The sequence below is a fragment of the Salvelinus namaycush genome, chromosome 1 (genome assembly GCF_016432855.1).
Source record: "Salvelinus namaycush isolate Seneca chromosome 1, SaNama_1.0, whole genome shotgun sequence".
Taxonomy (NCBI): domain Eukaryota; kingdom Metazoa; phylum Chordata; class Actinopteri; order Salmoniformes; family Salmonidae; genus Salvelinus; species Salvelinus namaycush.
Genome location: NC_052307.1, coordinates 23741557 through 23767740, shown reverse-complemented (window position 1 = coordinate 23767740; position 26184 = coordinate 23741557). Strand labels below are relative to the sequence as shown.

General features: G+C 45.0%; 1 protein-coding gene across 1 annotated transcript in view; it reads left to right on the top strand.

The window, feature by feature from the left end:
- Nucleotides 1–8989: 8989 nt before the first annotated feature.
- Nucleotides 8990–26184, top strand: part of LOC120065602 (GTPase-activating protein and VPS9 domain-containing protein 1-like) — a 29884-nt gene continuing 12689 nt past the window's right edge. Inside the window, exons 1-10 of the mRNA XM_039016695.1 lie at nt 8990–9126; nt 16225–16436; nt 16908–17175; nt 17391–17966; nt 18111–18194; nt 18322–18456; nt 19070–19259; nt 23635–23792; nt 23969–24098; nt 24334–24459. Of these exons, the coding sequence (XP_038872623.1) occupies nt 16255–16436; nt 16908–17175; nt 17391–17966; nt 18111–18194; nt 18322–18456; nt 19070–19259; nt 23635–23792; nt 23969–24098; nt 24334–24459 (1849 nt within the window). The 5' untranslated portion in view covers nt 8990–9126; nt 16225–16254. The remainder of the gene's footprint in view (nt 9127–16224; nt 16437–16907; nt 17176–17390; nt 17967–18110; nt 18195–18321; nt 18457–19069; nt 19260–23634; nt 23793–23968; nt 24099–24333; nt 24460–26184) is intronic.

The following is a 26184-nucleotide window of genomic DNA, read 5'->3' as shown; positions in this document are numbered from 1 at the left end:
TCATTTCTACATAACTACTTTATTTATCCCTTTTTATTTAACTAGGCAAGTCAATTAAGAACCAATTCTTATTTACAATGACAGCCTACCTCGGCCAAACCCTAACCCGGACAATGCTGGGCCAATTGTGCGCCGCCCTATTGGACTCCCAATCACAGCCGGTTGTGATACAGTTTGGAATTGAACCAGGGTCTGTAGTGATGACTCTAGCACTGAGATGCAGTGCCTTAGACCGCTGCACTACTGGGGAGCCCATTTGACCACAGCAGAGTTCAATATTATAATAATAATAATAATATAATATTATCTATAATTTAGCCCAAACAACTACCTCTTTCCCTACTGTATTTATTTATTTATTTTTCACCCCATTATTTCTATCTCTATTTTGCACATTCTTCCACTGCAAATCAACCATTCCAGTGTTTTACTTGCTATATTGTATTTACTTCGCCACCATGGCCTTTTTTTGCCTTTACCTCCCTTATCTCACCTCACATGCTCACATTCTATATAGACTTATTTTTCTACTGTATTATTGACTGTATGTTTGTTTTACTCCATGTGTAACTCTGTGTTGTTGTATGTGTCGAACTGCTTTGCTTTATCTTGGCCAGGTCGCAATTGTAAATAAAGGTGAAAAAAAATATATATATATATTATAGATAGTGTGTCATTATCTTTACAAATGTAACGGCAGTCTAAGTCGTCCTCCTCCTCAGACGAGGAGAGGCGAGAAGGATCTGAGGACCAATGTGCAGCGTGGTAATTTTCCATTATTTAATTAACACAAAACAAGACACTATACAAAATGACAAAACAAACTAACCGTCACAGTCCTAGCTGGTGCAGACAAAACACAAAGACAGGAAACAACCACCCACAATCCCCAACACAAAACAAGCCACCTATATATGATTCTCAATCAGGGACAACGATTGACAGCTGTCTCTGATTGAGAACCATATTAGGCTGGACACAGAAACAGACAAACTAGACACACAACATAGAATGCCCACCCCAACTCACGCCCTGACCATACTAAACAAATACAAAAACAAGGGAAAACAGGTCAGGAATGTGACAGAACCCCCCCCTCAAGGTGCGAACTCCGGGCGCACCCCTAAAACTCAAGGGGAGGGTCTGGGTGGGCATCTGTCCGCGGTGGCGGCTCCGGCGCAGGACGAGGACACCACTCCACCATTGTCTTTATCCCCCTCCTTAGCGTCCTTTGAGTGGCGACCCTCGCCCCCGACCCTGGTCTAGGAACCTTCCCAAAGGTCCCTCCTAAATAGAGGAGATAACTCAGGACAGAGAGGTAGCTCAGGACAGAGAGGTAGCTCAGGACAGTGGGGCAACTCCGGACTGAAGGGCAGCTCCGGACAGAGAGGCAGCTCATGACTGGAGGACAGCTCATGACTGGAGGGCAGCTCATGACTGGAGGGCAGCTCGTGACTGGAGGGCAGCTCATGACTGGAAGGCAGCTCATGACTGGAAGGCAGCTCATGACTGGAAGGCAGCTCATGACTGGAGGGCGGCTCATGACTGGAGGGCGGCTCATGACTGGAGGGCGGCTCATGACTGGAGGGCGGCTCATGACTGGAGGGCGGCTCATGACTGGAGGGCGGCTCATGACTGGCGGACGGTTCATGACTGGCGGGCGGCTCTGGCAGCTCCTGACTGGCTGGAGGCTCTGGCGGCTCCTGACTGGCTGGCGGCTCTGGCGGCTCCTGACTGGCTGGCGGCTCTGGCGGCTCCTGACTGGCTGGCGGCTCTGGCGGCTCCTGACTGGCTGGCGGCTCTGGCGGCTCCTGACTGGCTGGCGGCTCTGGCGGCTCCTGACTGGCTGGCGGCTCTGGCGGCTCCTGACTGGCTGGCGGCTCTGGCGGCTCCTGACTGGCTGGCGGCTCTGGCGGCTCCTGACTGACGGACGGCTCTGGCGGCTCCTGACTGACGGAAGGCTCTGGCGGCACCTGACTGACGGGCGGCTCTAATGGCTCGGGACAGACGGGCGGCTCTGAAGGCTCGGGGCAGACGGATGGCTCAGATGGCGCTGGGCAGACGGATGGCTCAGATGGCGCTGGGCAGACGGATGGCTCAGATGGCGCTGGGCAGACGGATGGCTCAGATGGCGCTGGGCAGACGGATGGCTCAGACGGCGCTGGGCAGACGGATGGCTCAGACGGCGCTGGGCAGACGAGCAGTGCAGGTGGCGTTGGGCAGACGAGCAGTGCAGGCGGCGTTGGGCAGACGGCCGACTCTGACCTGCTGAGGCGCACAGTAGGCCTGGTGCGTGGTGCCGGAACTGGTGGTACCGGGCTGAGGGCACGCACCTCAGGGCTAGTGCGGGGAGCAGGAACAGGGCACACTGGACTCTCAAAGCGCACTATAGGCCTGGTGCGTGGTACCGGCACTGGTGGTACCGGGCTGAGGGCACACACCTCAGGGCGAGTGCGGGGAGAAGGAACAGTGCGTACAGGGCTCTGGAGACGCACAGGAGGCTTGATGCGTGGTGCCGGAACTGGAGGCACTGGGCTGGAGACACGCACCACAGGGAGAGTGCGTGGAGGAGGAACAGGGCTCTGGAGACGCACTAGAAGCCTGGTGTGTGGTGTAGGCACTGGTGGTACTGGGCTGGGGCGGGAAGGTGGCGCCGGATATACCGGACCGTGCAGGCGTACTGGCTCCCTTGAGCACCGAGCCTGCCCAACCTTACCTGGTTGAATGCTCCCCGTAGCCCGTCCAGTGCGGGGAGGTGGAATAACCCGCACTGGGCTGTGTTGGCGAACCGGGGACACCATACGTAAGGCTGGTGCCATGTACACCGGCCCGAGGAGACATACTGGAGTTCAGATATGTTGAGCCGGCTTCATGGCACTTGGCTCAATGCTCAATCTAGCCCGCCCAGTGCGGGGAGGTGGAATAACCCGCACCGGGCTATGCACACGTACAGGAGACACCGTGCGCTCTTCCACATAACACGTTGTCTGCCCGTACTCCCGCTCTCCACGGTAAGCATGGGAAGTGGGCGCAGGTTTCCTACCTACCTTCGCCACACTACCCTTTATCCCCCCCCAAGAAATTTTTTGGGTTTCTTCACGGGCTTCCAGCCACGCTTCCGTGCTGCCTCCTCATACCACCGCTCCTGGGCTTTAGCTGCCTCCATCTCTTCCCGAGAGCGGCGATATTCTCCAATGTGAGCCCAGTGTCCTTTACCCTCCAGAATTTCCTCCCATGTCCAGGATTCCTGTGTAGTGGGCCGCTGCTGCTCGTACTCACGCTGCTTGGTCCGAGTTTGGTGGGTGGTTCTGTAACGGCAGTCTAAGTCGTCCTCCTCCTCAGACGAGGAGAGGCAAGAAGGATCTGAGGACCAATGTGCAGCGTGGTAATTTTCCATTTTTTAATTAACACAAAACAAGACACTATACAAAATGACAAAACAAACTAACCGTCACAGTCCTAGCTGGTGCAGACAAAACACAAAGACAGGAAACAACCACCCACAATCCCCAACACAAAACAAGCCACCTATATATGATTCTCAATCAGGGACAACGATTGACAGCTGTCTCTGATTGAGAACCATATTAGGCTGGACACAGAAACAGACAAACTAGACACACAACATAGAATGCCCACCCCAACTCACACCCTGACCATACTAAACAAATACAAAAACAAGGGAAAACAGGTCAGGAACGTGACAACAAATATGAAAATCTGCATACTGAATGACGTAGATATGATGCGTGGTGTGAAGAAGAATGAAGTAATCTTCTCTCTAACACTTTATATGTTAGGGGTGGACCTTATCGGACCCTTCACGAAATCCAGGAATGGCAACAGCTGGTGTCTGACGACGACCAATTATTTTACCAAGTGGTTGGAGGCAATACCCATTAAGGTCTGTAAAAAAGAAGAGAATGTGCTTAACTCCAAATTCCCTTCTGTAACCCATGTTAAAAGGGGCTTGGAACCAAAAAATTATTTTTTTGTATGATACTCATCAAGGACAAGACTGACGAGGCCACCTCCAAGGCGATGATGGACATCTTCAACACCCACGGTTCTCCTGAGGTAATCTTGAGTGACCGAGGTCGTGGACTCTGGAGCAAGACACAGATGTTATAGGTTATATTCTGTCACCAATGGTTTGTTTTCGGTTTTTTTTACAATTAGTTTTTGTTTTTACATGGTACATAATCAGACATTTCAATATCTTCCATTGTTAATAGATATCCCTCGCCTACCCCCTCCTCCAGGATTGGATGAATGGACCAAACACACCCTCAAGACTGCCATGGGTAAGTCCCTTGACGGGTTCCTGAAATGGTGGGAGAACAACCTGAAGGTAATTCTCTTTGCACACAACAGCAGCGTCCAGGCCTCCAGAGTACTCACCCTATCGGCTGCTGTATGGACGGGAGCTGCAGCTGTTGACAGAGGTAAACAATGCAATTGTATATCCAATTATTGGATATACTGTAGTATTTAACATTTCTGATTGGCTTAGTGTTGTTTGTCTAATGCTATTTTTGTATAACATACTTTCAGATCACTGAAACTCCACCTGATGTGGTGGAAGTTGTCGAACCAGATCAGAGCACCTTCAAGGATCACCTTCAGGCACAGACTGAGAAGGATGTGGAGGTTTTTGACCAGGTAAAAACTATTGTCCACTTAATTTATTTTCTGTCCCTCCAAGAAATATGTAAGAGAACCACCATCCGTTAAGGTGAATATTAAAATCTCAGATAACTATTTGCATTTGCCTCCTCGCGGTGGGCGGCATCGTCATGCTGTCAACAGTACCAACACTGGCCCGGGGGTTCTCCAAATAGTCAATCTCAAGGCTAACTACTGGGTCACAATGAGTAACCTCTGCTGCCAGGTAGGTACTGTTAAGGTGTATGACTCAAGTGGTTATGACACCATCCCAGAGTTTCTCTCACAACTCACCTCTCTCATCTTTTTCAGGGACCATCCCATACCTCCCTCATCCACCCCACTGACATAAAAAATTACAGACGGGTATCCTTTATTTTCTGTCTGACATTAACAATATTGCATGTCTAGTCAAACATTTAAATTAAATCATTCAATAACTGTATTTTTACATATCAACCTGATCAACCTGCAACCTGTGTGTTTGCTTGTTTACTTCTCTGTCTCTTGCCCTGTTCCCTTTACTTTGCTCTTGTTCTCCAGGACCTCAGGTTTCTGCCTAACACCCAGAAATGGATGTTAGGCAGAAATGTTGTCATTATCTGCTAAGAAATGTTCTTGCTCTATCATATTGGGCACATAATGTGAGATACACAGATGAACTAAAAACACTAGCATTACAAACAGAGCAGCAGTGTCTGGACTCCACCCACCAGAATTAAGTATTTCAGGCTATTTTTGCTATGTGAGTGTAGAGACAATCTGTGAAAGTAAATTGCCACACCTGTACCAAAACAAATATCTAAGTTTATATATTTCAGTCTTTAATATTGTCAGGTTGGTTCTCACAGCTGTTTCACAAGGTGTTCATTATTGTAAGTTGTAAGGTATCCCTTGATGGTATTTGTTAGTTCAACATTATTCATTGTTGTATCCTAGCACCTACATTATATATTTTCAACCACAAGGGTTTACTAATGAGGTATACATAAAAAAAAAAAATCATAATAGAGGATTACTGAATTAGGCCAGCTTAAAATGAAAACATGCCAGCCAGACAAGCTAGTGTACGGGCGGCAGGTAGCCTAGCGGTTAGGAGAGTTAGGCCAGTAACCTTAAGGTTGCTGGTTTGAATCCGCGTGCTGACTAGGTGAAGAATCTGTCGATGTGCCCTTGAGCAAGGCACTTAACCCTAATTGCTCTGGAAAAGAGCATCTGCTAAATGACTAAAATGTAAGAATCAAATGTATTTGCATATGAATGAATTGGAAATTAGCTGATTTTGTGATCCAAGGTAAGTAATGTGTGTGGGGTGGGGGGGCATCAAAACAATATTTTTTTTGTTTTGATACTGTCACGTTCTGACCTTAGTTTCTTTTTATGTCTTTGTGTTAGGTTGGTCAGGGCGTGAGTTTGGGTGGGTAGTCTATGTTCTGTTTTCTATGTTGTTGTATTTCTATGTCTGGCCTGATATGGTTCTCAATCAGAGGCAGCTGTCGATCGTTGTCTCTGAGAATCATATTTAGGTAGCCTGTTTTCCCACTATGGGTTGTGGGTGTTTATTTTCTGTCTAGTGTCTGTTCACCTTACAGAACTGTTTTGTATTTCTTATCGTTGTTATTTTGTGTAGTGTTCAGTTTGAAATTAAAATATGACGAACACTTACAACGCTGCATTTTGGTCCTCCTCTCCTTCCACCAACGAGAATCGTTACAGATACCCTGATGCCTGTTTATTCATAAAAGCAGATGATGGTAAATATCATTAATCACAATGGTTAGCCTATAAAAATGAATAGGAAAACAAAAGCTTTTTAATAGGACTACATTTTCCTAATTGGGAACAAATATAACGCGGTGAAAAGTCAATGTATCCTAGTCAATCTATTGTTTGTCAAAGCCAGTCTAAATAAAGGCCTTAATGTGTATCAAATATGTAGGCAATTGTGGGTTAAATCAATGACAAATATAGCTGAAATGTTCAGGCTTTATCATGATCTGTCATAACAGGCTGGGGTGTTTTCGGTTCCGTTTAGACTAAGGTTATGCGTTAGAACGCAACTGCACTGAAATGAATAGCCTGATTTAATGTGATTCTCCTGAGTAATAAAGTGTTTCTGTTAAACTGTTTGGTCTATGGATAGACCGATACTATCTTTTTGGTCTTTTGTGGTAGGTATAGCCTACCACTAATATTCTAAATTACAGAGCATTTAATTCACCATATTTTCCTGTGATGGTGACACTTGCTTTTAATTTTAAAATGAATGTTTTCATAAGCCTATTGGTCCACCAAGAAACCATGTTGATGCTGAGCAAGTCCTTCGATAGGCTAGTAGACTATGCGGGAATAATCGGGGAGGTAATCATTGTTATAGCCTAGATTGCTTTACATAATCTGGACCGTTGTTTTTTCTAAGGCTAAGCAAACAAGGGGTACCATATGCTTTTTACCCATCTCTATAACAAGGGTTAGCCCTATATCCCTCAATTCGAGCCCTGCTTTTAACCATAAGACATCTCCACAGAAATGTATAACCTAAGGATTGCATGGTGACAGTGATTGTGTCTGTTAAACTGGGAACTCTGGAGAAAAAAATATTGAAAATCGTTGATTTTCAGGTCAGAGAAAGATGCCAGTTTCTGAATCTGATGACATTCAAAACTATTTTTCCCAGTCTGAGCTCTTGCGAGTTTCCAGTTGTCTTGAACACACTGAAGTCGAAAGTCAGAGATTGCCGAATTCCGAGTTCGTTTGAATGCGCCACTAGAGACCTAGGTTACCTCTTATTTCTGAATAGGGCTATCTCAAACAAAGAAGCCCCTGTGGCTGTATTGATGTGAGAAGTAGGCATACAGTAACTACACAGTAATGGTGGCTGGCTGCGATATCAACTAGCCTAATACATTTTTGTATTGAGGTGATAAGCCTATTTTAGCTAAATCGACAAATGAAATTGAATTGATTACTCTGGCAATTAAATATATATTTTTTACAAAATCATGTACATGTCGATGTTTGTATGGCGTTCATGGTGAGATCTTTAATAATAAACTAAAAACACACTTAAACTAACACGTGATGCATAACACATGTTGACGTTTTTAAGGCGTTCATAATAAACTTACAAGCAAACTGACACATGACATGTCAGTGCCACGTTACACGACGTGAACGCTACGTCTACATGACGTGTATGTGTCAAGTGACGTGAACGCGTCGGCAATTTGACGCCTTAGAAAAATTCATGGCGGTATTTTATGGCGCTAGGCAGACGTTAGGTGACTTCGTAAGAGGTATCAGTAGCTTCACGAGGCTTAATTATGGCCCTTATCACCCCCCATAAGTCTCCTTGTCATGGGCATTTTCTCTATTGGTTTTCTCAACTCTTGCATCCTCTGTCCTCTCTCGCCTCCTTTTTAAAAAAGGTCAAAGGTTATTGACAAGAGGCGGTGAGGAGAGGGAATGTGGACGAAAATGTGCTTGCATGAAATCTACTCCACCCGTGCGTCATCAGGCAAATTATGTTTACAGGGATCTCAAAATAAATGTGTAAAGTGATAAAAACGAACTAAGTTAGTTGTGCAAAACATTTTATAGATACATTGATAATTAGCATATTGTTTTGAAACGTGTATGCTTTTCTCCTCCGACAAAACAAAAACTAATTCAATGGGGGTGTGGCTGATTTCAAAACTTTTCTGCAGACTCATGTAGGATCACAGGAGGTTGGTGACACCTTAATCGGGGAGGATGGGCTCGTGGTAATGGCTGGAGCAGAATAGGTGGAATGGTATCAAATACGTCATGTATTTGAAAGGTGGCTATCGAGGAGGGAAGGACACTCTTCATTTTGCCTACTAAAGAATTGTTGTCTCCTTGACAACTTATTGGTTTCCAGGTCATGGAGGAGAGCAGACAAAGGAGAGAGTGAAGGACATACTTTTCTAAATGAGAAAAGGCCCTGGTTACCTTGTCCCAGAATTACCCAGAATGCACCGCATGGTCCACAACTCACGGGCAAAGTATGTAATGGGCGTTAATACAGATCAAATAGAGTTGACCTGCTAATTTCTTAAAGTATTTCTAACCTCAACAGCCTTGAGTCTCCAAGAGGAAAAAGTCTAAACGGCATCATTGGGAAGTCCAAACTCGGACGTCACCCTCATTGAAGTTGAAATGTAAAACAGTTAAGGTAAGGGTTAAGGTTTTAGGGTAGAGACATTCCAAGGACGCAAGAAAGCGCTGACCGCGTCCAAGAGCATTCTATGCCCAGTGCGCATGCGGGTGGAGCGCGTCTTCTCATTATGACAGCTAACGTTAGCAAGCGCTGTAACCCGAAAGAGGGAGTTCAGAAACGCTGTGGAATAGACGTATCGAGCTAACGACTTATTGCTTACTGCAATTATTTCACGGTTATAGGGATTCCGTAAACAACTGTTATACTAATCAACTTGTTTGGTAAGTCATTGAATTAGTGTTATAGTTATGTTTGCATGTTTTCCTCGCAGGCCTCCTCCATGCTAGTTTGCACAGATAGCAGGCTAGCTAGTAACGTTAGTAGCTGTTAGCTACTTCTTGATGTTTGAACACGAACGGTCCTCTGTGATTGTACCGGTTTGCCACCGCAACTGGCCTACCACGGCAACATTGGCCTAGGCATTCCCATAAAATTGTCCCACCGTAACTCGATGTTTGGCTAGTACAGTACTACCAACATTTAAGGTTAGCTAACTTACGTTAGATCGCTAACGTTAGTTACCGTAACTAGATAACGTTAGCTAGCTATCGTTGTTGATAGCTAGCGCGTTAGCCATTCTCTCTTCGATGGCTTGATATTTTGTTAGTTTAGGATATAACGTTAATAATTAGATAGCTACCTACCTATCCAATGCTTGCTATCTCACTACTAAGGTTTGCCAGAATCATGATAGCAAACTAGCTGTTTACAACAACTAACGTTAAGTAGGTGGTACGGTCGGGCTGTTGTAAACAGCTACTATAGCTTGCTATCATAATGTTTGCAAACCTTAGCAGTGAGATGCTAACAAACAAACCAAAAATTCCGCAAGATGTCGACTGTGCTGCAACAGAGTGAACAAGCTAGGGCCTTAACAAATCATAGGACTGGCTAGTTTATAACTACCTCAATGTCAGTTATCATAGATTTATACATAAGAAATTCTGAAATTGTCTGTAGTTACTATTTTCCAAGTTAAGGGTGACAGAGGGGCTGTTAAATGGTTCTGGGCTGCTGGGCAACTACAGTTTTATCTCTCTAAAGACAGCTGCGTGGCTGGCAAACGGTGGTCACCCCTTTCATTACCCACCCGATCCCCTAGTTAGGTGCCCACCCACTGCAGGGGCCATGACTGTAGTGCAGTATGATGAACGATAGAAAAAGGCATGTGTGTATCAAGAGGGGCTCAGTCTTTTTTTAAACAGGATGGTCACTATTTATGTTGATTCAGGGATGCACTTGACATTTTGATTAGGTTCATTGTTTGAGCCAAAACACACATACACCTCAATCCCTGCAAATTAGAAGTGTGCTCCTAGCTTCTTTAATTTATTCTTGAGTTATAGTGATCTATCAGAAATTGGATATAATTCTGGTTCCATTGAATCTCAACTGCCTCTGCCCATGCACTACTAGTTGTGTGTGTTCGGCAAGGTCAGAAGTTAGGAAGTTGAATACTCCAGAGGATGAGGATGTTGTGTTGAAGTGCACTGTCAGGCTTTGTCTTCCTGGCAGGCAGCATTTTGAACTAGATTTTGCAAAATAAAATTTGTAGCATATGTCAGTAAAGGTGTTGATTTAGGCCTATATCATTTCTCCTTTTCCTATATTTGGACACTACTCCTTTGCTCCCACCTTTGAACTTGAAGTCTCTAAATATTTCCTGCCAGCACTGCTCTTACCTACAGAATGCCCCCCTTTGGTTATGGTGTTTGTAAGAGGAAGCATTTACTAATTTGTCATCTCTGGGCTCAGATAGCCTAACTTAAGTTTCTAGGCATTTATGACACTACTGCACTGGATTATTCTGAACATGGTTGTGTAAGCAGAAGAGCTAGCCAAGCATCGAAATTACTCTCGGTGAAACTACTCACTGAAAACATCAATTGGGCTTGTAATGCCACACAGCATATTCTCCCCCAACATTGCTCCTCTATGGCCAGGGAGACACCAGTGTCAGTGTGATTCCCTCTACCTCTCCATCCCAGAATCAATAATCTGAACATAAACATGCTAAGCCTCCTCAGGGTACAGCAGTTGAGTATATTGTGTGTACGGCACATGTACTGTTAAAAAGGGGCATGTGCAGGAGGCTTTGCTCAATAATGAAAGTTGTTGTAGGACAGGCCTAGGCCTACTAGATGTGACAGACAACCTCTGTGGGGAACGAGTGAAAGAGTGCTTTATGCCTGAGCTTTTGTGATGTAGCCATTTTTATCAGATCTATGTTCTGACTGAAGTACACTCTCAGCTACCCTGCTCACCCTGGTTTTAATTTCATATTTTTAGTTTCCTAATAATCTAAAACAGAATATCTGACTATCCTATGTTGTCAATTGAATATGGGGAGTGGTGGGCCCAGATTGCTGGAATAGGCTAGGTAGAGTTTTGCTATGTCTCTGGTGTGCGAGCTCATTCTGAGAGGAGGTGATTGTAGGGAGGTGCAGTGTGCACCCCAAGGCATTCCACACAGGAGCTGGTAAATGTCTGCAGTCCAATGGAAGAAGGCCTGACGAGTTTCAAAGGGAGATGCTGCGGCTCAGCAGTGGTGTGGTGGGGACCATAGATTATGGTTTACTGGAGTTGTTAACTTACTCATGCAAACAGTCCTACTTGATCTGATGTGGAGGGGAAGTGAGAAGGGGAATTTGGCTGAGTTTCGAGTGCCTTTAGAAAGCGCATTGTTCTCTTGGCCTGTGTTGTATGTTCAACTGAGGGGATGTTTGGGTTGTGTTCTAAACACCACGACTCTACATCACTGGTGCAGGTGCTGTTATGGTGTTTTGATCAGATGGATGGTGTGCTTCCTTGTTCTGAGCCTAAGGATCATGTACAGAGTAGAGGTCGACCGATTATGATTTTTCAATGCCGATACCAATTATTGGAGGACCAAAAAAAGCAGATTTCAATTTATTTTTTAAAAACATTTTTATTTATTTATTTGTAATAATGACAATTACAACAATACTGAATGAAAACTTATTTTAACTTAATGTAATACATCAATAAAATCAATTTAGCCTCAAATAAATAATGAAACATGTTCAATTTGGTTTAAATAATGCAAAGTGTTGGAGAAGAAAGTAAAAGTGCAATATGTGCCATGTAAGAAAGCTAACGTTTAAGTTCCTTGCTCAGAACATGAGAACATATGAAAGCTGGTAGTTCCTTTTAACATGAGTCTTCAATATTCCCAGGTAAGAAGTTTTAGGTTGTAGTTATTATAGGAATTATAGGACTATTTCTCTCTATACGATTTGTATTTCATATACCTTTGACTATTGGATGTTCTTATAGGCACTTTAGTATTGCCAGTGTAACAGTATAGCTTCCATCCCTCTCCTCGCTGCTACCTGGGCTCAAACCAGGAACACATCGACAACAACCACCTTCCAAGCAGCATTACCCATGCAGAGCAAGGGGAACAACTACTCCAAGTCTCAGAGCGAGTGATGTTTGAAACGCTATTAGCGCGCACCCCGCTAACTAGCTAGCCATTTCACATCGGTTACACCAGCCTAATCTCGGGAGTTGATAGGCTTGAAGTCATAAACAGCGCAATGCTTGAAGCATTGCGAAGAGCTGCTGGCAAAACGCATGAAAGTGCTCGTAAGCACGAGCCTGCTGGTGCCTACCTTCGCTCAGTCAGACTGCTCTATCAAATCATAAACTTAATTATAACATAATAACACACAGAAATACGAGCCTTAGGTCATTAATATGGTCGAATCCGGAAACGTTAATCTCAAAAACAAAACGTTTATTCTTTCAGTGAAATACGGAACCGTTACGTATTTTATCTAACGGGTGGCATCCATAAGTCTAAATATTCCTGTTACATTGCACAACCTTCAATGTTATGTCATAATTACGTAAAATTCTGGCAAATTAGTTCGCGACGAGCCAGGCTGCCCAAACTGTTGCATATGCTCTGACTCTGCGACTAATGAACGCAAGAGAAGTGACACAATTTCACCTGGTTAATATTGCCTGCTAACCTGGATTTCTTTTAGCCAAATATGCAGGTTTAAAAATGTATATTGATTTTAAGAAAGGCATTGATGTTTATGGTTAGGTACATGTTGGAGCAACGACAGTCCTTTTTCGCGAATGCGCACTGCATTGATTATATGCAACGCAGGACACGCTAGATAAACTAGTAATATCATCAACCATGTGTAGTTATAACTAGTGATTATGATTGATTGATTGTTTTTTTATAAGATAAGTTTAATGCTAGCTAGCAACTTACCTTGGCTTCTTACTGTATTCGCGTAACAGGCGGGCTCCTCGTGAGGCAGGTGGTTAGAGCGTTGGACTAGTTAACCGTAAGGTTGCAAGATTGAATCCCTGAGCTGACAAGGTAAAAATCTGTCGTTCTGCCCCTGAACAAGGCAGTTAACCCACCGTTCCTATGCCGTCATTGAAAATAAGAATGTGTTCTTAACTGACTTGCCTAGTTAAATAAAGGTGAAAAAAAAAAAATCGGCGCCCAAAATTACCGATTTCCGATTGTTATGAAAACTTGAAATCGGCCCTAATTAATCGCCCATTTCGATTAATCGGTTGACCTCTAGTACAGAGGGTTGGGGTGGCTTTGGACTGAGAATTCTATTTCTAGCCTACCTGTAGCTACAGTTATTCTGTCTCACACATTCCAACCTGCGCCTTTCCCCACCACCTACAGTGTTTTCTTCTGCTTTCGAGTTCCCCTTTTCCATTACTTAGTCATTGGGTACAGTGCATTCGGGAAGTATTCAGACCCCTTGACTTTTTCCACATTCTGTTACGTTACAGCCTTACTCTAAAATGGATAAAATATTTTTTTCTCATCAATCTACACACACAACCCTATAATGGCGAAGCGAAAACAGGTATTTCGATATTTTTTGCACATTTATTTAAATAGGAATACCTTATTTACATAACTATTCAGACCCTTTGCTATGCGACTTGAAATTGAGCTCAAGTGCGTACTGTTTCCATTGATCGTCCTTGATGTTTCTACAACTTGATTGGAGTCCACCTGTGGTGAATTCAATTGATTGGACATGATTTGGAAAGTCACACACACCTGTCTATATAAGGTCCCACAGTCGTAAAAACCAAGCCATGAGGTCGAAGGAATTGTCCGTAGAGCTCCGATACATGATTGTGTCGCGGCACCGATGTGTGGAAAGGTACCAAATAATTTCTACAGCTTTGAAGCTCCCCATGAACACAGTAGTCTCCATCATTCTTAAATGGAAGAAGTTTGGAACCACCAAGACACTTCCTAGAGATGGCCGCCTGGTCAAACTGAGCAGTCTGGAGAGAAGGGCCTGACCAAGAACACAATGGTCACTCTGACAGAGCTCCAGAGTTCCTCTGTGGAGATGGGAGAACCTTATAGAGGGTCAACCATCTCTGCAGCACTCCACTAATCAGGCCTTTGTGGTAGAGTGGCCAGACGGGAGCCACTCCTCAGTAAAAGCCTCATGACTGCCCGAGTTTGCCAAAAGGCACCTAAAGGACTGACCATGAGAAACAAGATTCTCTGGTCTGCTGAAATCAGGATTGAACTCTTTGGTCTGAATACCAAGTGTCAAGTCTGGAGGAAATCTGGCACCATCCCTACAGTGAAGCGTGGTGGTGGCAGCAGCATCATGATGTCGGGTTGATTTTCAGCGGCAGGGACTAGGAGACTAGTCAGGATCGAGGGAAAGATGAACGGAGCAAAGTACAGAGAGATCTTTGATGAAAACCTACTCCAGAGCGTTCAGGACATCAGACTGGGACGGCGGTTCACCTTCCAACAGGACAATGACCCTAAGCACGCAGCCAAGACAACACAGTAGTGGCTTCGGGACAAGTCTCTGAATGTCCTTGAGAGGCCCAGCCAGAGCCCGTACTTGAACCCGATCGAACATCCCTGGAAAGACCTGAAAATAGCTGTGCGGCAATGCTCCCCACCCAACCTGACAGAGAAGATCTGCAGAGAAGAATGGGAGAAACTCCCCAAATACAGGTGTGCCCAGCTTGTAGCGTCATTCTCGAGGTTGTAATCGCTGCCAAATGTGCTTCAACAAAGTACTGAGTAAAGGGTCTGAATGCTTATGGAGATGTGATATTACAGATTCTTATTTTGAATACATTTAGATTAAGGCTGTAACGTAACAGTGTGGAAAAAGTCAAGGGTTCTGAATACTTTACAAATGCACTGTAGGTCTACTCAACAAATCTCTAACGCAGAAATGGCTTTACTACCAGTACCAGGCCGCAGTTCCTACAGTACCGCCTGTCTGTTGGCCCTAGGCCTATACCTTTTCTCTTCCCCGCAGGACTATGACAAATGTAGTTATCTCTCAAGAGTATACGGCACATGCATCATCTCATGGGCAAGTATACTAGTCGTTCAATAATCTATTGATTAACCTTATATACATTTGACAGAATTTGATTTAGCAGAGATCCCACAGTGTTCATGTTTCCAGAAAACTCCACAGTTGCCTGTCCATCATTGGATTTAGCATACTAAAGAAACACAGACTGCGTTGTGTATTACCCATGATGATAACCTTGCTTATTTGACATGTTTTAAAAAATGCTTCTAAGCCTCTACACAATATTTATGCCTCAAACCACATTAATTGATTCTGTTTAATAGTATCAAGCATTTGCACTTGTATGTTACTAGCTAGCAGGCTGTGTCCTCTGATAGCCGTAGCCTTCTGTCTGAGGCAGGGTTCTCTGGGCCGCTTTCACGGGCCTCCCAGCCTTACAATCTTGTCTGTTTTCCTCGGGAGCAGCCATCCACAAAGAGCCTTTTGTGTCATAGAATGCTCCAGGAAATCATTTAAATTTAATGTGTTCTGTCTGGTTTGTGTATTTGTGTGAAGAAAAAGGGATTTGCATATTCTTTTGTGCTGTGAATAATACTACCAGACGCTTGTGTGTGCGAGAGTAGGAGTTTTCAATTCTTTAAAGGCCGTCCCAGTATGGGGCCAGCTGCTGAAGCTGGCTTGAAGCCCTCTTCCCCCCCCCCACCCCTCTTCTCTCTTTGCTGTCATTCTCAGCCAATGGAAGTAGTGTTTCTACCTTCTCTTGACTACTGACAATCCAATTCCTCTGTCCGTGTGTGAGCTAGGATTCTGCCAGCTATGCACCCACAGGAAATGGGTTCTTTCCTGCTCTTCATCTGAATTCCTCTCAGATATAGAAATGGTACATTGTCCACACTTATAAATTACTCAAACTGCCCTGTATGTTGCTCTGTCCTGAATGTCTAGGACTCATTCTCCCAGTGTGACTGATCCCTCTCTTCTTTCACTCTTCTGCAGTCCTTTGCCTCTCTGCGTGAGCTGGTAAAGATGAAGCCAGACATCCACACTCTGGCCCATCACCTGAAGCAGGAGCGGCTGTATGTGGCCTCAGAGAAGCAGCTGATCCAGCGGCTCAATGGGGACGTGCTGAAGACTGCTGAGAGGCTGTACCGTGCTGCCTGGATCACCAAGCAGCAGAGGATCAACCTCGACCGGCTCATCCTCACCAGGTCAGCATGGTGCCCCCACAGCTACTGTTACACCAGTGCACTTCATTGACATGGATCCAAGTGTAGAATAGAAACTGTTCTAATAGGAACTCTCAATTAATGGGCATTTTAAATTGTACAGCAATGTGTGACCACCGAGTGACCTTTTAATGAACTAGTAATTTAGTAGTCCTGAAGTAGGATTCCACAGTGTTAACTGTCTTATCTTCCTGATGTGATCATCTTGTTTATGGTAGATCCTGCCAAATACAAACATGGTGCATGCCAGACCCAGCTGAGTATTATTTAGTTTAGCAGGTCAAAAGGGAAATTGCAAGGAATAAGAGGAGTCCTGTGGTCAGCAAGAATATCATACAATTACATGTCACTCCAACCACTAATCAACAGCCCATTGTGGCCCACTGTTGCCTAATTCCAGCTCCTGGTTTGTGGAGCCTTCTGCTCTTGTAATTAAATCTCTCTTTCCTACAGTGCTGAGGCTTCCCCGGCCGAATGCTGCCAGCATGCCAAAGTGCTGGAGGACACACAGTTCCTGGATGGTTACAAGACTCTGGGCTTCCAGGAGAGCATCTACGGGGAGTTCCTGGGCCGGGTGCGGGAGAATCCCCGGCTGGTGGCCTCCTGCCTGGTGGCTGGGGAGAGGCTGAACCAGGAGCACACACAGGGGGTCATTTACACTGTTTTCACCTCACTCTATGGCAACTGTATCATGCAGGAGGATGAGAGCTACCTCTTGCAGGTGAGCAGCCCAGACCTCTTCTGATTTATACACTTACACTATAAACATACTAGTCACACACAGCCAATAGTCAGTTGCACTCACAAAGTCCACAGCAGCCACATGTTACTAATACTATTACATATCCCCATAGGCAGTGTGATCAGGCAGTTATTTTCTAACCTCTGCACTGCTAAAACTGATGGTAACAGTGCTGCTGTTTCTATAAATTCCAGGTCCTGCGATACTTGGTGGAGTTTGAGCTAAAGGAGAGCGACAACCCTCGGCGGCTGCTGCGGCGAGGCACGTGCGCCTTCAGCATCCTCTTCAAGCTCTTCTCTGAGGGGCTGTACTCCGCCAAGCTCTTCCTCACCGCCACCCTCCACGAGCCCATCATGCAGCTGCTGGTGGAGGACGAGGACCACCTGGAGACGGACCCCTCCAAGGTGACAGAGCGCTTCACGCCGGCGCAGCAGGAGCGCCTGTTTGGGGAGAAGGGCTCGGAGGGCTACAGGCAGAAGGTGGCGGCTGCTGTGGAGGCCAATGAGGCCAAGCTGGTGACCCTGGTCAACAAGTTCATTGGCTACCTGAAGCAGAACACCTACTGCTTCCCCCACAACCTGCGTTGGATTGTGTCTCAGATGTACAAGACGCTGTCGTGTGTGGAGAGGCTAGAGGTGGGCGAGGTGCGGACCATGTGCACGGACCTGCTGCTCACCTGCTTCATCTGCCCAGCCATAGTCAACCCTGAGCAGTATGGCATAATCTCAGATGCCCCTATCAACGAGGTGGCTCGCTTCAACCTCATGCAGGTCAGTGGAGGAGCCAACAGACTCATACATCCACACTACTCTTATATTGACAGCTTAGAGTACAAATCCTGTTTTAACTGTTAGATTATAAGACAAAATATTGTTACCTTTGTATATATTCTAATCATTATCTTTGTCCTTTAGGTAGGGCAGCTTCTTCAACAGTTGGCAATGGCTGACGGTGATGGAGACCCCAGGAGGAAAAACAGTTTGGCCAAGTTCGATAAGGTAATATCTTCAAACACACATCTTAATATGGAACCAGTTTGCCCATGGGGTAGCTTTTATTACATTCTGAATACATGTTTTGCTTCTTGCCGTATTATTGAAGTTGACTGTCTGGTTGTCACCTCAGAGCTGCGTAGCTGCCTTCTTGGATGTGGTAATCGGAGGGAGAGCTGTGGAGACGCCGCCCATGTCCTCCTTGAACCTACTTGAAGGCCTCAGCAGGACTGTGGCGTACATGACACACAGTCAGCTGCTCTGCCTGGTACACTGCTGATCTGACTGTTTCAGTCTGAATGTTATATAGTTAGCTAGCCTAAGAATTGTATACACCCATGTTTTATACAGGCAACCTTAGAGATTCCTATGTTACAGAACATTTACATGACATGCCCAAACTTGTCAGACCAGAAAGAGACATTTCACACCGGTTGTTGAGAGTGCTGTTATGTTTTAAGGACTGGTCTTACGGTTACAAAATTCTGGTAACTATCCCAGGTTCTCCAGAAATCCTGTTTGTAAAATTCCAGGAATCAGGAGGGAATAAGCAGGAACCCTAACTGGGATGTACCATACTCAAGTATACAAAGTGGTCTCACATATTCTTGGAGTTACAGTACAGTGTCTCCTCCCTTAGCTACCTTTCCTTATAACAGTGTGATAATCAACAATTACTCTAGCTTTATTCTGCACAGTAGCATGTCTCAAGCTCCACTTTTAGTTTCATTGTAAAGCAGAGCCCTGTACTTATCACCTGTGGCATAAGTTCTCCACCAGCTTAGCTATTCATGCATTATTAAAAACATCATAATTAGGTTCCACATAGAGACTAGGATGTGAGTATATTAAATTAAGTAAATTAATCGTATGGTGTTCAGGTGGACTTTGTACGGAGTGTGATGGCAGGGGACCACCTCCGGGAGGAGGAGCACATAATCCTGGAGACCCTAATGGCCAACGTGCCCCAGTCCCGCACAGTGAAGAGCAACAGTCTGGAGCTCACCCCCTCCAACACCCCCCAGCTTTCCCCAACCACCACCCCCGCCAACAAGAAGAACAGGAACTTAGGTACCTACCTACCTCCAGCTATTGTTACTGTACATGTGCAGCCACTGGCTCTCTGACAGATAGAATTACATACTGCTTAATGATGTACGGTGTTCATCTCCAGTACTTGTCATTCCCATTATAGGATGTCTTTTCAATAGTGTATTTTGCTGTAACTGATGGCACCAGTTGGAGTTCAGTTTGAATCTACACAGAAACCAGCCTTGCTGTATTTATGTACTAACTATAGGTTGTTTCATTCATGGTAATAAATAACCAGGTTGCTGGAGTTGTAATGGCTGCCTTAGAAATCCCCTGTTATGTAGGAAGCTAATGAGGTTCTGGGACTGTTCTACAGGTAATTAGCAGCTTCTAGATTGGAGCTCAATTCCAGAAATGACAACCAATTAAATGACCAAATATAAATGAACCCTTTTTAATTGGTATGGATGGAGAAATATATACCTTCCTCCATTAGAAATACATTCATTAAATGTGAGGGCACAACATCCTCTGCCATGAAATAAGCCGCTTCAAGCTGCCCTAAAATATGAACCTTTGTCAGATTTTATACTGTTGCTACTAAATATTTGCCCTGTATACTCTTTCACCCTCAACCTTCTTCCTTCCTCCTTTGCTGCCTATGAACGATCAGGACAACAGTTAGCAACGTCCTGGGACTCCACAACCACCACCCTGTCTGCACACATTCCATTAGTTACCCCTTTTGGTGGGTAGCCTGGCAGCCCTGTGAGGCTGACTAGAACTAAAGCGTGTGTTTGTACCACTGCCAGTCATGTATCACTGCCAGTCAAAAACATACAGTAACAGCCATGCTTATAGCCATGTAGCTGCAGTCCCACTGCTTCACCACCAGATAGAGCTAGATATGCTCTTGTCCATGTTGTTTTGACCATGCCTGCTTCGCCCTGTGCTTTCGTCTTGTTAACGTCGTTTATACCCGGTTGTCTGCTGAATGTTTTCAGACACATGCTTTTGGCTAAAGAGATATTGAAGTTGCTGATGTTGGGATCGTGCATCCCTCTGTTTGAAAGTATTGTACCATAACCATTCCGTTTACATCTGGCCCTTCCTTGGACACTGTTAACAAACATCCAAATGAGCTTCAATGCCATACAACACTCCTTCCGTGGCCTCCAACTGCTCTTAAATGCTAGTAAAACTAAATGCATGCTCTTCAATCGATTGCTGCCCGCCCACCTAGCATCACTTCTCTGGACAGTTCTGACTTACAATATGTGGACAACTACAAATACCTACAGCGAGGGGAAAAAAGTATTTGATCCCCTGCTGATTTTGTACGTTTGCCCACTGACAAAGAAATGATCAGTCTATAAGTTTAATGGTAGGTTTATTTGAACAGTGAGACAGAATAACAACAAAAAAATCCGGAATAACAACAAAAAAATCCAGAAAAAACACATCAAAAATGTTATAAATTGATTTGCATTTTAATGAGGGAAATAAGTATTTGACCCCTCTGCAAAACATGACTTAGTACTTGGTGGCAAAACCCTAGTTGGCAATCAGAGGTCAGACGTTTCTTGTAGTTGGCCACCAGGTTTGCACACATCTCAGGAGGGATTTTGTCCCACTCCTCTTTGCAGATCTTCTCCAAGTCATTAAGGTTTCGAGGCTGACGTTTGGCAACTCAAACCTTCAGCTCCCTCCACAGATTTCCTATGGGATTAAGGTCTGGAGACTGGCTAGGCCACTCCAGGACCTTAATGTGCTTCTTCTTGAGCCACTCCTTTGTTGCCTTGGCTGTGTGTTTTGGGTCATTGTCATGCTGGAATACCCATCCACGACCCATTTTCAATGCCCTGGCTGAGGGAAGGAGGTTCTCACCCAAGATTTGACGGTACATGGCCCCGTCCATCGTCCCTTTGATGCGGTGAAGTTGTCCTGTCCCCTTATCAGAAAAACACCCCCAAAGCATAATGTTTCCACCTCCATGTTTGATGGTGGGGATGGTGTTCTTGGAGTCATAGGCAGCATTCCTCCTCCTCCAAACACGGCGAGTTGAGTTAATGCCAAAGAGCTCAATTTTGGTCTCATCTGACCACAACACTTTCACCCAGTTGTCCTCTGAATCATTCAGATGTTCATTGGCAAACTTCAGACGGGCATGTATATGTGCTTTCTTGAGCAGGGGGACCTTGCGGGCGCTGCAGGATTTCAGTCCTTCACGGCGTAGTGTGTTACCAATTGTTTTCTTGGTGACTATGGTCCCAGCTGCCTTGAGATCATTGACAAGATCCTCCCGTGTAGTTCTGGGCTGATTCCTCACCGTTCTCATGATCATTGCAACTCCACGAGGTGAGATCTTGCATGGAGCCCCAGGCCGAGGGAGATTGACAGTTCTTTTGTGTTTCTTCCATTTGCGAATAATCGCACCAACTGTTGTCACCTTCTCACCAAGCTGGCGATGGTCTTGTAGCCCATTCCAGCCTTGTGTAGGTCTACAATCTTGTCCCTGACATCATTGGAGAACTCTTTGGTCTTGGCCATGGTGGAGAGTTTGGAATCTGATTGATTGCTTCTGTGGACAGGTGTCTATTTATACAGGTAACAAGCTGAGATTAGGAGCACTCCCTTTAAGAGTGGGAGTGGGAGCCAGACAGACACCTGCCAGACACCTGGGAGCCAGAAATCTTTCTGATTGAGAGGGGGTCAAATACTTATTTCTCTCATTAAAATGCAAATCCATTTATAACATTTTTGACATGCGTTTTTCTGGATTTTTTTGTTATTTTGTCTCTCACTTATAGTTATTGTTATAGTTGTCTCTCACCTACCATTAAAATTATAGACTGATCATTTCTTTGTCAGTGGGCAAATGTACAAAATCAGCAGGGGATCAAATATTTTTTTCCCTCACTGTAGGTGTCTGGTTAGACTAAACTCTCCTTCTAGACTCACATTAAGCATCTCCAATCCAAAATTAAATCTAGAATCAACTTCCTATTTTGCAAACAAATCCACCTTCTCTCATGCTGCCAACCATACCCTCGTAAAACTGACTAGCCCCCAGCACTCTACTCAGCAAACTAGATGTAGTCTATCACAGTGCCATCGGTTTTGTCACCAAAGCCCCATATACTACCCTCCACTGCGACCTGTATGCTCTTGTTGGCTGTACCTCGCTACATATTCGTCGCCAAACCCACTGGCTCCAGGTCATCTATAAGTCTTTGCTAGGTAAAGCCCCACCTTATTTCAGCTCACTGGTCACCATAGCAACACCCACCCGTAGCACGCGCTCCAGCGGGTATATTTCACTGGTCATCCTCAAAGTCAACATCTACTTCGGCCGCCTTTCCTTCCAGTTCTCTGCTGCCAATGACTTTAACGAATTGCAAAAATCACTGAAGCTGGAGACTTATCTCCCTCTCGAACTGTAAGCATCAGCTGTCAGAGCAGCTCACTGCGCCTGTACACAGCACATCTGTAAATACTGTCTCCAGGTCATCTTTTGTTGCTCTTTTGCACTCCAGTATCTCTGCTTGCACATCATCTGCACATCTATCACTTCAGTGTTAATGCTAAATTGTAATTATTTCCCCACTATGGCCTATTTATTGCCTTACCTCCCTAACCTTACTTAATTTGCACACACTGTACATAGTTTTTAAAAATTGTGTTATTGACTGTTCGTTTGTTTATCACGTGTTGTTTTTGTCACACTGTTTTGCTTTATCTTGGCCAGGTCGCAGTTGTAAATGAGAACTTGTTCTCAACTGGCCTACCTGGTTAAGTAAAGATTAAATAAAAAACCATACAGAGCACAATGTAGGAACAGATTGTCATCCTGTAGAAATCCATCAGGTCGGTCATTAGAATGGTATGCATGCCATGTGCAGATTGTGTTGAGTGTGGCTGCTTCATTGTATTTGGCATGCACTTGTGATTTGTGAACCTGATTGGATGCAGTCATTGACCTATATTACACTGCACGGGTTATACAGCACAGGTTATCTAAGCAGGGCCTAGCAAAATATTCAGTCTATTAGGAGAGATTCATTGATTTAATGATTAAATGTGAGATATTCATGAGTCCAATATTTCTGTTCACTGCAATACTTCTTTCACAATGCAAAACTGAAAGGTTGGGAGCAACTAACAGGTAATCTAACTAGCAAAGCAGTCTGTATGTAGTTGTGTGTAGGTAGGTGAGTCTGTACGTTCGGTTGTTTTATAGATAGTATATTGCCTACTTTTTGCTTTTGTTATAATTGAAACCGATCCCAGTCTTTTGCGCACTCTTGAATTTCTGTTAATGAGTGAATATTACAGAGTAACTCCTTGTCCCCTGCTAACCCTGAATCTCTGTTATTTAGTTAACCTCATCCCGTCTGTCTTCCTGCTCCCCCAGCAGCCTCCCGCAGTCGCAGCCGTACTGAGCTGGCCCAGCAGGAGGAAGCAGAGGCCAGCTCCATGGAATCCCTGCAGGAGGTGATGCCAGAAGAGGTCCTGGTGATCTCACTAGGAAGCAGCCTGCAGACCATCCCCGGCATGATGTCAGAGAATGAGGTAACTAAGGAGCCTGGATCATGAAGATTAGTTCATTATGGAGATGTGCTCTAATACAGTTCCACACTATAGTGGAAATCAAAGATCAGTTACTTTTATGTAACAGATGTATTTGTCATTATTAGAAGCCCATATCAAGAGCCAGAATGGCAGTAACCAGTGCTGTTCTCTCTCAGGTGTTGACCGTGCAGCAGACTGATGGAGCACAAGGGTACACTCCTGTAGACGACACCAAGCACCATTGCAAACCAGACAAAACCCTGCGTTTCTCCCTCTGCAGTGACAACCTGGAGGGTATCTCAGAGGGTCAGTGTGCTAACAGCCCACATGCCCTGCTAACTCAGTTGTTACTACAGCAACACAACAGAATGTGTTCAATGTTTGACCATGGAATTAGGTTTATAATAGATGTTATTGCAGTGCATCTTATGTAAACCACAGTAACTGTTAATGTACCACAAAAAGAGGATTCAGAAGAGGACTTTGTAATCTGATGCATTGTAGTTAGAGATGTCACAATGTAATTGTTTTCTTTGCACAGGTCCGTCCAACCGGTCTAACTCTGTGTCGTCTCTGGACCTGGAGGGAGAGTCTGTGTCAGAGCTGGGAGCTGGGCCATCAGGGAGCAATGGGGTGGAGGCTCTACAACTGCTGGAGCATGAACATGGTGTGTTGTGAGAAATCATCAGCTACACTACCGGTCAAAAGTTTTAGAAACCCTACTCATTCCAGTTTATATATATTTTTTGCTTTGGCTCATGGAAGAGAAATTACCATTCAATTATCTGGCAACAGCTCTGGTAGACATTCCTGCAGTCAGCATACCAATTGCACTCTCCCTCAACTTGAGAGACATCTGAGGCATTGTTGTGACATAATTGCACATTTTAGTGGCCTTTTATTGCCCCCAGCACAAGGTGCACCTGTAATGATCATGCTGTTTAATCAGTTTCTTGATATGCCACACCAGTCAGGTGAATGGATTATCTTGGTAAAAGAGAAATGCTCACTAACAGGAATGTGAACAAATTTGAGAGAAATAAGCTTTTTGTGTGTGTGGAACATTTCTGGAGTCTTATTTCAGTTCATGAAACATGGGACCAACACTTCACATGTTGCATTTATATTTTTGTTCAATGTAGTAAGGACCTCTGTGTCTATCTGCAAAAAAAGAAAAGTCCCCTTTTCAGGACCCTCTTTCAAAGATAATTTGTAAAAATCAAAATAACTTCACAGATCTTCATTGTAAAGGGTTTAAACACTGTTCCCCATGCTTGGTCAATGAACCATAAATAATTAATAAACATGCACCTGTGGAACGGTCGTTAGACACTAACAGCTTACAGACGGTATCAATTAGGGTCACAGTTATGAAAACTTAGGACACTGAGGCCTTTCTACTGACTCTGAAAAACACCAAAAGAAAGATGCCCAGGGTCCCTGCTCATCAGCGTGAATGTGCCTTAGGCATGCTGCAAGGAGGCATGTGGACTGCAGATGTGGCCAGGGCAATAAATTGCAATGTCCTTACGCCTAAGAAAGCGCTACAGGGAGACAGTACGGACAGCTGATCGTCCTCGCAGTGGCAGACCACGTGTAACAACACCTGCACAGGATCGGCACATCCGAACATCACACCTGCGGGACAGGTACAGGATGGCAGCAACAACTGCCCGAGTTACACCAGGAACGCACAATCCCTCCATCAGTGCTCAGACTGTCTGCAATAGGCTGAGAGAGGCTGGACTGAGGGCTTGTAGGCCTGTTGAAAGGCAGGTCCTCACCAGAAACCGGCAACAACGTCGCTGGACCAGACAGGACTAGCAAAAAGTGCTCTTCACTGACGAGTCACGGTTTTGTCTCACCAGGGGTGATGGTTGGATTTGATTTATCGTCGAAGGAATGAGCGTTACACCGAGGCCTGTACTCTGGAGCGGGATTGATTTGGTGTGTCACAGCATCATTGGACTGAGCTTGTTGTCATTGCAGGCAATCTCAACGATGTGTGTTACAGGAAAGACATCCTCCCTCATGTGGTATCCTCATGTGGTACCCTTTCTGCAGGGTCATCCTGACATGACCCTCCATCATGACAATGCCACCAGCCATACTGCTCGTTCTGTGTGTGATTTCCTGCAAGACAGGAATGTCAGTGTTCTGCCATGGCCAGCGATGAGCCCGGCTCTCAATTCCATTGAACACGTCTGGGACCTGTTGGATTGGAGGGTGAGGGCAAGGGCCATTCCCCCCAGAAATGGCTGGGAACTTGCAGGTGCCTTGGTGGAAGTGTGGTGTAACATCTCACAGCAAGAACTGGCAAATCTGGTGCAGTCCATGAGGAGGAGATGCACTGCAGTACTTAATGCAGCTGGTGGCCACACCGGACACTGAC